The sequence below is a fragment of the Eptatretus burgeri genome, chromosome 9 (genome assembly GCF_056783735.1).
Source record: "Eptatretus burgeri isolate ZD-2024b chromosome 9, Ebu_testis_v1, whole genome shotgun sequence".
NCBI classification, from domain to species: Eukaryota; Metazoa; Chordata; class Myxini; order Myxiniformes; family Myxinidae; genus Eptatretus; species Eptatretus burgeri.
In genome coordinates this window covers 103,088,102-103,103,331 of record NC_140969.1, presented here as the reverse complement: position 1 = coordinate 103,103,331, position 15,230 = coordinate 103,088,102, and the positions used below count along the sequence as shown (strand labels likewise).

The following is a 15,230-nucleotide window of genomic DNA, read 5'->3' as shown; positions in this document are numbered from 1 at the left end:
GGACAACATTTGATCAGGTCATGAGGAACATTATTAGTTGTTGAGTGTCCAGTCCGTTCTTGGTTTTATCCATCATAGATGTAAAATGGCGTGAAACCAGGCGATCTCATCCTACGTACGATCCTTCACAGAAGGGGAGGTGCCGCCAAAACATCATCTCTTGTGTAAGTAAAACAATGGGTGGTTTTAATTTCCCTTGCCAATCGGTGTGGAAATGTGGAGTTCAGACTGAGTATCGACACAATGACTCGCCCAATGTAATGAAGTTCCAAATCCCTGACAATGGTACAGGCCTCACACTCTTGCTCTTTGTAAAATATAAGCTTTACGTTTCTGCTCTGCAGTGACATTGAGACTTATCAACTTTGCCAGGCCATTGTCACCACCACCACAAACTACAAATATGAAAGGAGTGAATTGTTCTTCGATATGTTGAGCTTTTGTCACAATGCAAGGATGATATTTGATGCACTTCCCCACAGGTGAGTCACGGCACCTGGTTTAAAATGAATGATGCTTTCGTGAACAAGGTGAACGTGACCGAGGTGATGCACCAACAGGCTTATCTCCTGTTCTATGTGCGGTCACCTGATGGTCTTGATTGGAATACAGGTACAGAAGGGCAGAATTCAGAAGATGTGAAGCTCCCAACGAGGTATGTGAGTGTGTAAATCATCTCTCACAATAATTTATTTATTTTATTTGTTTTTAATTCCCGTCTCTGTGAGCTGATGTTTCCATGTATCAGTTTCCTTTTTCCGTAAGCCTGCCTTGGTCCATATGTCTTTCAGCAGTATCAAGCAAACAAAGACCCTTCCACGCATCAAGATCAAGATCAGGAGAAAGCATTTACCAACACTCCCAAGTGTGTGCCAACACCATGCCAACCCCATACCAAGGGTACAGAAAGATCTGAACGGCACCAGCACTACTTGTAAAAACAAAAGGAAAAGAAAAGAGACACATGATGGAGGAGAGGCCAAGAGGTTGTGTCGTGGAGATGCCAATGTGGGACGTGGTGACGTTTCTTGCCAAGAGCTGTGAGTCCCCTTTCTAACTCCATCATTTTGTGCAATATCATGATATCGGAGCATGTACGGGAGGAAGTGCAGGAACTCCCTTGTATTTGTTAATCCTGTAAATATTGATATATCTGTGGATGTACATTTGCATATTAACATGGAAGGATGACAACTTGATGAAGGGTTCATTCGTTTCGGATGCAGTACATGCCTGCTGGGTTACATCATTGCTCGAAGCATGGCTGTTGGTTCGAGCAGGAACTTGTCAATGGTCCAGTGTACCGGTGAGAGCTCACGGACACTTTGTGGTGGACACCATGGGATCTTTAACCTCCACCAACTGATGCTAACAAAGGGGTTAATGAATACCTTCGTCAGCGGTTGCTGGTGATCAGAAGATTCGGTTTCCGCTTACTCTCCACCTCTGCTGTTTATGACTCACTTTATTACTCCTACCCAACACTTCAACACCATCTTAAAGACGGACACGTTCCTCTCGGGGACACTGAACATTTTGACTTTGTAGAGGGAAGATGGCTGGACGAGGTGTGACTCGCTTGGGACTTTAAGATGTGGGGCATCATGGGGCGAGGGGGGTCATGATTTCATCACAAATGGAAGTGACCTTCAACATTCCGTTTCCCTCCTACCAAGGTCTCCATTGGAAATCGCTCCCCAAGAGCCACAGCGGGAGAAGGGCAGCAAAAGGAAGAGAGAGTGTGAGGATGAGGACGAGGAGGAATTGTGGGAGCAGAAGAGTACAAAGAAAAGAGAAAGGAAGAATAATACACTGAGAGGGACCACACACACTGGCGATGGGTCCGGTGAATGCAGTCAAGATGAAGAACGAGGAACGAATGGAAGGTTGTGCCGAGTTCCCCTTCACCTGTCGGCACAACTCGAACACCAGGTGTGCTACTTCATCAAATATCGTTTGTTGAGCCTCCCCCTTGCTTGGGGAAGGCTAGTTGCTGTTGTCGGGTTTGTTTCCGCAATTATCGTCCCCTATTTTTAATTGGAACCACAAGTTTCTTCAACCCCTCGGAGTAGTAAACCCCCATTTAGAAAGTTATTATGATCATTATTTTCTTCCTGCACTCCTCACACTCGAAATTCCCGGACCGTATCAATTACCGAGCTGGATATCGGGGCCCGCTGGAACTTTTGGAATGAAATTTTACATCAATAATGTGAATGTGAAGTCGGTGGGGTTGATGTCATGTCTTTTGATGTTGACCTAATTTTAAGGTCATGACCTAATGGTAGTAATTTTAATATTTTTTTACATAACTCGACGATAGTTCAGCCGATCGGAATGAAATTTCCCTCCGTAGCGAGCTTCGATCAAGGTGTATTCGTTCTCTATTGTCAATCATACCTTTCCGGGTATCATTCCATCAGTCTGGGCTCTGACAGATAATCACATGGTTTTGAGCCTTGTATTGATGGTTGTGGTTGCCTCACCTCATTGCAGCTCACCTGACCTGGCATTTCTACCTTGGCGTGGTGGCAGATTGAGGCTGTTTTACAACAGAGCTTCTTTCCTGTCGGGATACAGTGGAGATGCTCGACAAAGCCATCAATGCCTCCTCCACCAAGACTGTATCCTCATGGATTGGTTTACAGGACATGACGTCACTTTTTAAATTTCAATTGTTTTTGAAATGTTTAAGCCTGCACATCCATCAAGAATTATTTTAATGTTTTTTTTCTTCACATCTTTCTTCTTGTGAACGACCAATATGGATTGCGCTAAAGTTTCATGTCGAGGTTCTGCAGCCATGTCGCTGCCTCAGGTGTGAGTTGGTGGAGAGCTAATCTCCAATCTTTCTCTTTGCAGCCTTTTTGTCATCCTCGTGATGAGTTTCCTGGAGTATGGCTACGTCAATGTTGTAGTCCTTCAGGATGTTGGCGAGGATCTCACAATTAGGAAATGTCAGCCCCTCAACAATGAGTTGGGGGATGTGGAGGAGGGACCTACTGGTCTAGTTGTGGTCCATGGCTTTTGACCTTGAAAAGGACTTTATTTAGTGCTACGCAATCTCGATCCCCATTGCTGGGGTTTGTCCCGAGTGCGTCGGTGGTATTGGTCAGTTAATGACATCAGTCCTGATAACTTCAGAGTGTAAAATGGTTGAATATCATTTAACAGGAGCACCACGTGGAGGTTGTCATCTCGCTCACTTTTCTTCATTCATGTGTCCTGTGTTTGTGCTGAAAACCCAGGTGACTTCTCCTGTAAATCGGAGTTGTCCATCGCTTCTTCTTCTCCATCTGTCTCAAACACTAATCTTCCTTCAGGCACACTCACTTTTTCACTTTTACCTTCCTGGCCAATACGTAAGCCCTCTCAGCTTATTCTGCCACGAAGGTTTAGTACGACCTCCTTCGAAGCATTCAGTAACCCAGCTCTTCACCCCAGTCGTGACAGGTGTGAACACTTTTCCAAGAACACTCACGGTTTACAAACATAAATCGTTTTGTACGAAACACACACAAACTGCTCCACATTTCCCTCTCAACACCGTTGGGCTTCCTCTTGCCTCTCACCCCGATCGAGCCTGCACCTCCATCCCCACATCTTGCTCAATCACACTACCTTGCCCCCCTCCCCCACTACCCTCATGATCCCATCGTTGTTCACATTCACACCTTTTCACTCTGGTCCACGAATATCAGAGGCCTACCTGCCTGTCTACCTGCGAGCTTTTCTTCACATGAGCAAATGCTGTCCTCCTTTCACCTGTAACTGCACATTGAAATTTCACCATGTTATAAACACCAGGACACCTCCATTATCATCTCTGTTCCACCAAACGAGATTTTTGTGTTCTTGGAATTGGTTCTTCATTTTGTCTTTGTCTCCTGTTTTGTATTTTCCAAGAGTCTGTGATGGATGCAGATTGCTGGGGATCATCATGGTGTTTATCTTTCTCCACGAGAGGTTTTCATCGTGAGTTATTGTAACACTCATTTGGTAAAACACTCACTAATTGTTACAACATTGTGCGAGTCCCTTCATCTGAACCTTCCTTGCCATGTTTTCCAAGTGATCGTACAGTTCCCCTTGGAATGTTTGTGACAATCCTGTTTTTCAAAGTTTTTCAGAAGTGAAATTATCTCACAAGATGTCACCTTTTGTACCCCTTCTTGTCATATCCTCGTGTGTTTGTGTTATTCTATTGTTGCAGGTGAACCGCCTGGAAGGTCACGTCATGGAGGAAGGAGTACAGGGATTCCAGCAGGAGGATGTTATAAACATGGTATAAACACCAGGATTGTCATCTCGCTCCCTTTTCTTCATTCACGTGTCCTGTGTTTGTGCTGAAAACCCATGTGACTTCTCCTGTAAATTGGGGTTGTCCATTGCTTCTTCATCTTGTGCTGTGTTCTGATTGAACGTACCTGGATCGGCACCTGCAGAGGAACCCAGGTACGGTTTGAAACAGCAAAGGGCCGACCGTGTGTCGCTCTTCTTTATTTATTTATGTACTTTTCTCAGTGGGATTATTACACTGGTCAACAATTTTTTACTTTCTGAATGTTGTCTAGATTTCTACAAGTGAATCAGGGTATTCTGGCACTGCTGAATCAGGAAATGGCATCCGTTTCTCTCCATCAGGTCAGGTTTTTGTGCTAAGTTGATTTGAAAAAATCAGATCTTGTGACAAAATCAATTACATTTTTGTGGCATTATCAGCTGATTTTTGTCAACACATATCATCCTAAACATGTTTTTAAGAAAAAAAATGTTTTGCCAACAACATTTATTGATTACATGATAGAAACATCGATTACTGTCATCTGAATGGTGGGCATTGATAAAGGTAAGTACAAGTAAATTGCATGTTGCGTCACCACTGTTCAAACTTCAGGGCTTGAACTTCCGTTTCTTCGAACTCCTGGAATGTTCAGCGGCAGGGAGGTCTCTCTTCAGATTCCAACAGTAGTCAGCCATCATGACTGCGTCCCAGCGACCCTGATACCTGGTCTCCATCTCCTTCATGTCCTGATGGAATCTCTCCCCCTGCTCGTCACTCATTGAACCCAGGTTCTCAGGAAACCGGTTCATATGTGAAAATAGGTAGTGCATCTTGATGCTCATGTTGCAGCCCAGGTTTCTGAAAGCAGTCAGCATGTTGTTGACAAGTTCTGCGTAGTTTCTGGCCTTATTGTTGCCAAGAAAGTTCTTCACTACCAAAACAAATGTCTTCCACGCTTCCAGTTCCACTTCGTTCATTGAGTTTTTGAACTCTGGATCTCTGATGAGCTGACGGATCTGAGAACCATCAAAGATGCCAGCTTTCAACTTCTCCATGGTCAATCCTGGAAAAGCCTGGCACAAGTAAGTGAAGCAGTCACCATCTTTGTCCAGAGCCTTGGTGAACTGCTTGATTAAGCCGAGCTTGATGTGCAGCGGTGGGAAGAGTATTCTGTCTCTGTCCACCAGAGGGTCGTTGATGACGTTCCTTTCTTTGCATGGCACCAATTCCTCCCGCACAGGCCAGTCCTTCTTCGTGTCATGCTGAGCACGGTCCCTACTATCCCACATGCACAGAAAACATGGGTACTTGGTGAAGCCAGACTGTTGTCCCAACAAAAGGTTCACCATCTTCAGGTCAACACAAATAAACCACTTATGCTGATCATAACCAATTTTCTCCAGCACGTACTTCACCGCTTCATACTTCTCCTTCAGTGTAGTCGAGTGAGCGATGGGTACAGAGGCAAACTGGTTGCCGTTGTGTAGCAGAACACATTTCAGTGATCGCTTGCTGCTGTCAATGAACAGTCTCCAATCTTTGGGTTCGTACTGTGGCACTCCAAGCTTGAGCAGAAGCTGCGCAATATCAGCACAGTACACCAAGTCCTTCTCTTCAGAGAAAAAACGGAGGAAATTTAAAGAAATACAACTTTTTTGTATCACATTATTACAAAATCTGCCCCATTAACTTTAGTTTTGATCCACGAACTTTATGCTTTGCCTCACCAATTTTTGGAAGATTTTGAGGTTTTATGACTTCAAACTGATCCCTTTTCGACATAATCACCCAGAACTATCGTACCTGAATACTTCTTGTCATTAAAATAATTATTTCCAATCAAAACAATTATTTGACATGACATTTTACCCCCACCAACTTCTTCTAAAATGCTCCACACATGCGTACATGTGAACAAAAATGTAAAAAACGACATGTGGCCATATCTCAAAAACTTGACCTGATTGAACAAAACTAATGTGAGTTTTGGATTCAGCGCATCAGATTCGTCCTAAATCAGCTTAAAAAATGCAGACAACAAATTTGTTGTTGACCAGTGTTATTTATATATAATTTACCTTGGCAGGATTTGATTTTTATCCGTAAATGTCGATAAGCATCGATTTCAAATCACTCTCACAGATGAGATTCTTGTGGTTTTAGTATTATGATACACAAAGCGAAGATGAACTGTGATTGGTCTGGAATCTTTCTTCATTCAGGATATCTGATCATGTCAGGAGAGTAAATGCTTCTTGAATCATTTTTTATTGGAAGTTATTCTTTGTTCTTGCACCATCCAGTGGAATATACTGTGTCCAGTGTCTTCTATATCTCATTCCATCTGGATGGAGAGACAAGATGTCTGACGTTCAACATTTGAAAGACGAATGGAGTTCATCCTGGTAAAATATTTATCTTCTTGCACGTTTTGTAATATCCTTGCCCTTGCACATTCCTCGCTGGAACGAACCAAAGGGGCGCACCACTCACTCCTCGAAGAATGCTCCACTCACTCCTCATGGAATGCTTCACTCGCTTCTCTTACAATGCTCCACTTGCCCACCCCTCATCGAAGCTGTGTTCTCCCTTCTGGAGCTGTGTTCTCCCCTTCTCGGGCTGTGTTCTCCCCTTCTGGGGCTGTGTTCTCCCCTTCTGGGGCTGTGTTCTCCCCTTCTGAAGCTGTGTTCTCCCCTTCTGAAGCTGTGTTCTCCCCTTCTGAAGCTGTGTTTTCCCCTTCTAAAGCTGTGTTCTGCCCTTCTGAAGTTGTGTTCTCCCCTTCTGAAGCTGTTCTCCCCTTCTGAAGCTGTGTTCTCCCCTTCTGAAGCTGTGTTCTCCCCTTCTCAAGCTGTGTTCTCCCCTTCTCAAGCTTTGTTCGCCCCTTCTGAAGCTGTGTTCGCCCCTTCTGAAGCTGTGTTCTCCCCTTCTGGAGCTGTGTTCTCCCCTTTATTCATTCCCAAACTCCCTGGACCCTGTTTATGACGCAACACTTGGTTCGCAGCTTTGAAATATTAAGCGTCACATAAACCATTGCTGTGATACACAGGTAGATCATGACATCACCTGGGTTTGAATCCCGACACGGCTATAAACTGTCACCCTGGTGTTTCACATGCAGGATATTCATTTCTCCGTGCGCTGAAAACAATGTTTTTTTCAGGATAAATGACATTTATATAAAATATATATATTTTTTATAGATTCGTGATCCCTGAGAAGACTCGACCGAACCACAATGTCTCCATCCCAGGATTGAAGCCAAGAGATGTTTATTTTCAAGGCTGTAACACTCCTGTGTGAATCTCCTGACATGTTCAACATGACTACTCGACTGGAATGAAAATTCTCTTCTGGTTATTGCAACACGACGTCAGGTCTGTCTTTTGGGACCGTCAATGTGAACATGTAACTCAGTGCGACCTGCAGCATGGTCGGAATGTCAGCGCCAACACCGACCCCCCCCTCGCTGGCCTTGTTTGTGTGGAGGGTGACTGTGTCATCCTGTCAAGACTAAAAACAGCACCTGACAAAGGGCGAATGAGCTTCCTTCAGGAACCAATGACCATCCAGTAAGGAGATGGTGTCTCCTCAAAAAATGTAATTCAGGTGTACTGCAGGTATGAAGTAGTCGCTCTCACTCTTTGTGATGCTGAAGATGTCATCTCCTCGTTTTTTCTTGTGTTTCACATTGAAATGAAAGAAGGAATGAAACTCATCTTTGTACATTTATTAACACTCCAGTGTGTTGAGATGAAACTTGAGTCGGAGACATCTCGTTATTTGATTGGTTCTTGAGTTGTAATCGGTGTTGAGATGATCTTTGTGTTCATGTGTTTAAAATTCTCCAGTTTTGTCTGTTTTCCCCCCAATTCAGTGTTACCTTGATAAGTGTTTTCGTACATTGTTTTATTTTATATCTTTTTGTGTGAAACATTTCTCTTGAGTGGTTGCGACCAAAAGTCAATGGTTTCGTGTTAACGGATTCACAAAGTTGTCTTTCTTTATTAAAATTATTCTGGTGTGAATTTCCTCTTTTCTCCACTTCTTACTCTGTGCTGAAATGGCCATTGTGCTGTTTTAATAAATACGAAGTTCATGGAATGTTCTTTGTTGTCATTTGTTGAGAAGAATAGTTGTGAAATGTTTTCTGCCTCCTGATTCATTCACAGGTTTTAAACATTGATGGACATTCTCAGTGAGCTAAAAGGTATTTCTAATGTGGTAAACTGATACACCAGCCGTGTTGACAGATTTCTCTGCAAAAGTTAACGTCAGGTCAGGCCAGTTATGGGAGCATGCGCCGGAGCAGCATGTCAGTGTCCACTTTCAGCTCCGTCTGGCAACCCCCCCCCCCCCCAGCAGATGCCTGGCACATCCCCATTTCCTTGAGATGCCTATCAACCTGGTGCAACCACGAGGCACGTGATCAGCCTTTTGGCCTCCTCTACTCACGAGTCCAAAGTGGTGAGCAGGATCAGTGTCGGGAAAATGAGCCACATGTCCATCCAGCAGCAGGTGACGCTCACGGAATATACAGAAAGCAAATCTCATCTGAATCTCTCTCAGCAACCGCTCGTTGTACATAAAGTCTGACCAGCAATGGCCAACAATTCTCCAAAGAGACATGGTACTGAAAGAGTTAAGTCTTCATCTCAGATCTCTGGTCAGAGTCCAAGTGTCACATCCGTAGAGCAAAACTGGAAGCACCAAGGACTTAAAGACTCGGACTTTGGTCCTCCTAAATAGGTGCCGACAGCGCCACATCCCATGATCAAGTGAATCCATGACTCCCCAGGTCTGACTCAGACGTCTATTGGCCTCTGGTTCACAACATGCAGATACATGAGTTATCACTGCCAAGATAAGTGAATCTCTGTGTGAGTTCAACATCCTTGCCACAAACAGGTATAGACAAGATAACAGCATCCAAGATGTCATTGAAAGCCTCGATCTTCGTTTTTATGCAGGAAACCGGTAATCCCAATGGCTCCGACTCCTCATTCAATGCGTCGAGCAGCCCCAGAAGGATATCCTGCATCTGCGCAGAGATGACTGAATCATCTGTTTAATCAAGGTCAGAGATCGTGATATTCCTCAACAAAGCACCGCAACTTGATCTCTCAGACTTCCTCCTCAGAATCCAGTCCATAAAAGTGCTGAAAAATGTGGGGGCCAGTACACACCTCTGAAGAACTCCAGTAACAACTGGAAATGTCAGAGATGGAACGACCACATCTCAGAACACGCTCAGTTCCAGAGTATAGTTCAGAATTCATATTGATCAGGTTTGGTGGTATTCATGAAGACTGAGAATCTTCAAGAGGGCATCCAGATTCACGGAATCGAATGCTTTGCAGTGTTCAACATAGGCTGTGAGCATCCCCTGCTGAAACTCTCATCTACATTCCGTGAGGACCCAAAGAGCAACAAAACGGTCATTCATTGACCTCTTTGGTGTTTCACTGCTCTGGGTACTGGTGCTGAGGCAGATGGTGGCGAGCTCCATCAAGAATTATCCGAGGAAAGACCTTGCCTGGCACTGAGAGCAATGTCACCCCTCAGTGGATGTTGCAGTCCTGATGATCACCCTTCCTTTTAGAGAGAGGGCCAACAAGGCCCCTCTTCCAGTCAGTTGGGATGATGCCTGTGATCCAGACATAGAATAGTAATGTATACAACGACACGAGTGCAGCGTTTTCAACAGCCTTAAGAAGTTCAGCATGGATGCTACAAATCCCATGAGCTTTACCTCATTTCAACCGGTTCACCGTAGCCTGCGTTTCGACAAATGATGGTGGTTCACAGTTGATTGGAGCGCCAGCAATAGTGATAGTTACACCCCTGATATCCAACTCAACAGCCTGATGGTCAGCCTGGTAGAACCGCTTAAAGTAACCAGCCCGGCGGGCCTTAACTTCGGACTCCTCTGTCAAAAGCCAACCACACTCCGCTCAAACTGCAGTGCACCGATGGATAGGCTTGGAGGAACGCAATGCACCAATTCCTCTATAAGCAGGACAAGAATCAATTGACCACAGATTCCTCGCACACACGACTCCTTGTCGCCCTCATTGCAGCGCGTACAGTTTTAAGCCTCAACTTGCTGAACAGCTCAGCTCTGCCATTAAGTCTGGCCTGTGACTCTCATCAATGGAATTAAGTGTCATTTGGGAGACAAAGTTCTGCTTCGCCTGAAGGTGGGTTCCAAGACATTCTCCTGGTTGTGGAATCCAGGTTGTGGAAATTATACAGGTAACAAGACCAAGATATCCACTTGTTGTCTTCATTCTGCCTCAACATTGATGTGCACACAAGTTGTAGACAGTTTTCTTAATTTTTGTGCTTCCTTGCAACAACTTATTCATGAAGCTTGATTGTGTAACATCATGCCCATTGCAAATAGACACAAACGCCAAGGTGGGGGTGAAATGATGTATTGTTGCCGGCCGGGGGGGGGGGGGGTGGTCGGTGGCGATAAACGACCACTTGGTGGAGCAGTGGAGTCGTCTCCCACCGAACACCCGGAATTTAGGTCGTGACTCTCGGATAAGTCCGAGAGTTCATGGATCCCTTGGCGGACCGTGGTCGCCAATATTTTGACGGCGTGGGGTAGGGTTAGTTTCCTAATTTCAATATACCTAAATACTCACGTCGTCCAACGACCAGGGAAAACCACACCCTCGACGGACCTCGGGCGGAACGGACCGTTTACCAAGCCAGATCCGGGTGTAAACCGAGCAGGGATTACCAAGATCCGTCGGTCCAAGTGGCAACTTACCGGCCCGAACGGCCTTACTAATTCTCAAACCCGCACCATGCTCGGCCAACGAAAGCACAAACAACGAACTGGAACATTTAACAGGGGTTTATTTATCTATCTATAATTCCAGCAATGTGTGTGTGTGTGTGTGTGTGTGTGTGTGTGTGTGTGTGTGTGTGTGTGTGTGTGTGTGTGTGTGTGTGTGTGTGTGTGTGTGTGTGTGTGTGTGTGTGTGTGTGTGTGAGACCGCTGTTTCTCAACAACCACTGGTCCGATCTAATTGAAACGTGCCAGGTATATTGCTGGGGCCCTGTTGACGTGCCTTTTCAAAGTTTGATATTAATCGGATAAGTGCTTCTCAAGTTATGGCCATTAATTTACCAACCAATGAAAGGACACGTTGCTGCGCAGGCATGGCTGTGTAGGCCAGTGCGCGGCCGGCCGATAATGACGTCACGTGCCGTGCCGGTTACGATGGGGATCGGTGCCTTAGTTACCGTGGCGTAGGAGTGGAAATGGTCAATGGCAGCGAATGTCATGGCAAGCAAAGACAGGGAGGTAAATGATTTTAATTAACTCTGTGTGTGTAAGTATCACAGCAGTTGTTACTTCAGTGCAAGCGATAATTTGTGGAATGCAGGTGAACATTCCGTACGGGCACGCACCACTTCCGGATAGTGATGACTTAGTGTGTTCTAATAATTTCTCGATTTCTTATGCGCATTTATAGATAAACACAATGCCCCAATCCAGTCGTCATTTACGAGCGAAGGAATGGCCTATGTCGTTGTTTGAAAGTTTTTTTTGGAGGGGGGGGGTTGCACGTACGGGCACGCGAGAGCGAAGGAACAACCTGTGTGGTTGTTGTTTCTGGGTCGGTTTGAAATGTGTTTTTTTTTTTGCACGTACGGCCACACACGTACTCGGAACAATAATCGGGGAGGGGGGGGGAAAGAGCAGAGTTATCACGAATAAAAGGCAGGCAATGTATAATGAGCAAAGAAAAAGCACTTAACAATTCTACTTACAGGGCGGCGCCCCCCACACACCCACACACACACACACACACACACACACACACACACACACACACACACACACACACACACACACACACACACACACACACACACACACACACACACAAAATAAATGGACCTCGTGGTTCTATTTTCGGCAGAGCCGGGTACCTCCCCGCCTCGTCCGGTTTCAGCGACTCGAACCCACGACCCGAAGTCCACGGCCCACGAACGGGATCAAGCCACACTCGCCACCAAGACCACAGACCGCAATCGCAACGATCCTGCAGAACGCACCCTTGTCCCTCCAGCACTGGTCCAGACAACCACTCTACTCCTCCTTAGGTGGGAGGGGCCTCTTCTCCTCCCACTCGCCTCCTGATTGGACGAGGGGTTGTCGGATGACTCGTGGTCACCTCCCGACTGGCTGGGGCGTGCGTCATACTCGCCCTTTGCTCATTGGCTGGAGGAAACAGTCCATGCTCTTCCTTGGGACGGAGCCTCGATCTGAGGGGTTTGAGGCTCCGCCCAAGCCTTCAGCCGAAAACACGTGGGCAATGGCGACCGGTCGAGTGCGGGACAGTGGCGTTGTTGTAGTGGATGTCGTAGTAGTTGACAAGGAAAAACCTAGCGAAAAAATAACTCGAAGCGCACACATGTAATTCCCATTAGACAGAAGGAAGGATTCTAACTATAAAGACATACTATCGAAATAACTAACTTTGGGACCTGAATGTTGAGTGCGCATGGTTTCCAGATTCGGAACAATATTTCAATCAAGGTACATGTACAGAACTACTCAGTTGGAGTGTGCAGTGCAAGAGGTTCGTAAATGGTGTGATGGAGAAAGTGTAGCTCAGTAGCTTATGTTGAAGACCTTCGGGTCCTCTTGGCCTCAATGCTGCAAGCTGAAGTACTTGTGTGAATAGTTCTCCAAAGAGAGAAAGAGAGCCTGGGCCCTGGAGGGATCCCAGGGTGCTGACTGCTTCCTGGTGGTGCCTTACACCTGGGCGAGCCTCTCGTGCATGAGTTGGACCTGACGGGGTCTGGGGCAGTTGGGTTTCCTTTCCTTCCCTCCCACTGAAGGTCGACGGAGGTTATGTTTTCACGCCTGTGTGTCTGGTTGTCTGTGACCAGGATATCTCAAAAAGTTGAAGATGGATTCGGACAAAATTTAGTGGAGAAGTTGGGTGTGTGCCAAGGACGAAATCGTTAGATTTTGGTGAAAAATACAAAAATTTTAAAGTGATTCTTCACCATTTAGAGATAGGATGAAAAACAATATGTGGCACGATATTTCAAAAAGTTGTGGATGACTTATGACAAAACGAGGTTGATGAGTTGGTGAGATGACAAGAACAAGCCGATGGTAATTTCGTTCAGGTTCAGGTCCTGATCCAGATCCATCCTATCAGTGGGATACAAAATATCAACTGTTCAGCCTGGTGGAGGTATACGTTCTTCCCAGTATAGTCCTCGTTATTGCCCGTTATGGACTATGTTCATGTGTTCAATCAACATGTGAAATACTGATGCAGTGTGGGGGCAGATCAAGGACACACCTGGCTTTTTGTGTGATTCCTCCTTTTGTATGTCTACACCCACAACCACCACCATACCCTTTGGTGGTTTGTAAGCTGGCTGCCCTTTGTTGTTTAACTCCTCCATGAGCCTGTAGACTCTTGTATAAAAACACAAGGTTTGATTCAAAAACGTTTGATGCACATTGTCCTCTTAACATTATTAACAACACAAAAAGCACCTCAGGATAGTCTATGTGAGGCCTTAAAAATTTGGCAAAACCAGGAGCAGAGTGGGCCATCATCATCTCGACACCTACAAGGTTCTCCTGCTGGTCCCTCATCCGAGACCCAGACCCCCATCCTTGGAGTTGAATCCACACTGGCACGATATAATTCCAGGACATTACCATTTTTAAATGTCGATGATATTGTTGCGGTTTTGGGAACCACCTCCCTCCAAAGCAATAGCAACCACCATACAGCGGTCTCTCGACAGTTATTCCATTAATATACGTTCAGATAGTCCCTTCCCTTTTGTCTAGCAGGGCAACGGGACAGTGGGTCGTGTGGATCTCACAGTTAGGTCTTATATTTGTCTTCATTCCTACTCTTTTCATCTTCTTCCTGAAAAAATCAAAGCAGGCACTGCACTCAGACAGCCAACTGTAAAAACTGCAGCCACACACAATGTATACGTCTTTACGAAGGGCAACCGATGCAGCAAACAATAAACAACCTCCACCCACTGTACAGGCCGCACGAGGCGTGTTCTTTTCAACCCATCTCTCCATTTAATAATCATATCTATCTTCTTCTTCAACTCAACCCGACATACATAATTATATCCAAACTTTTCCCTTAATTCCCTGACACAGATTAGGGCTGGCACCGTGCATCCCACCGCCTTTGATAACCGCAAACACGATGCTCGATGGTGGGTGGACCCGCACGCTGACCATGTGCTTAATGGTGGACTCGCGCACGGCCATGATACTTTATCATCATGAAGAACGGGGCACGAATTACCCACGTCTTTTGTCGGGTCTGCGCATGGGGTTACAATGACATCTTACCATCGGTCTTCACTCACCACGACGGCAACAAATGTCTCCTGCAGACGGCCAACATCCTCCCACACCTACCCCTCGATGCAGCTGCTACCAGGCAGAGGCATGCTGTGCGGCCGGATCGCTCGGGCCGCGTGGTGCACCGTGGAGCAGGCACATGGACCAGCGCCAACCGCGGGTCGCCGGGACACGGCACGGGGTTCGGTGCAAAGCTATTCATATCACGGAGTTCGGTGCAAGGCCATTCATGTCATGGTGCTCGGAGCGAGACGATTCCTCAGCTTGGAACCATCTGGCCAGAAGTGAAGTGGAGCCGCTTCCAGTCATGGCGAGCAGCTCGTGTGCTGGTCGGGGCCCAACCAGAGCGCCCGAATTGGGTGACGACACCGCTTCGGGTCATCGACCCCGCCCCACCGGATCTATAAAAGGACGGTCGCAGTCGTCGTCGTTCCTCGTGTGTCGTTCCAGAGTCGGCGTTGTTCCTGCCCATCGTTGCTTTCTTCATTCCTGTTGGCTCGTTCTGTCTGACTTGGGATCGACAACCTACCCATTCGCCTGCCGGCTCAGTCTTTTTTA

The 15,230-nt window shown here is 46.1% G+C and overlaps 1 protein-coding gene across 5 annotated transcripts; it reads left to right on the top strand.

The window, feature by feature from the left end:
- Nucleotides 1–276: 276 nt before the first annotated feature.
- On the top strand, nt 277–8,361 carry LOC147020783 (uncharacterized). 5 transcript variants are annotated; one of them, XR_015061961.1, is made up of 8 exons: nt 277–655; nt 795–1,040; nt 1,677–1,932; nt 2,497–3,975; nt 4,214–4,455; nt 4,575–4,644; nt 6,589–6,690; nt 7,486–8,361. XR_015061961.1 is itself a non-coding variant. In XM_085896419.1 (4 exons), the coding sequence occupies exons 1-4, from the start codon at nt 507–509 to the stop codon at nt 2,503–2,505; spliced, it is 663 nt and encodes a 220-aa protein (XP_085752545.1). In that variant the 5' UTR covers nt 277–506; the 3' UTR covers nt 2,506–4,195. The 5 variants fall into 5 exon arrangements, 1 of the variants encoding a protein (XP_085752545.1); XR_015061959.1 differs by having other exon boundaries at nt 792–1,040; XR_015061962.1 differs by having other exon boundaries at nt 278–655; nt 792–1,040; nt 1,227–1,932.
- Nucleotides 8,362–15,230: the final 6,869 nt, after the last annotated feature.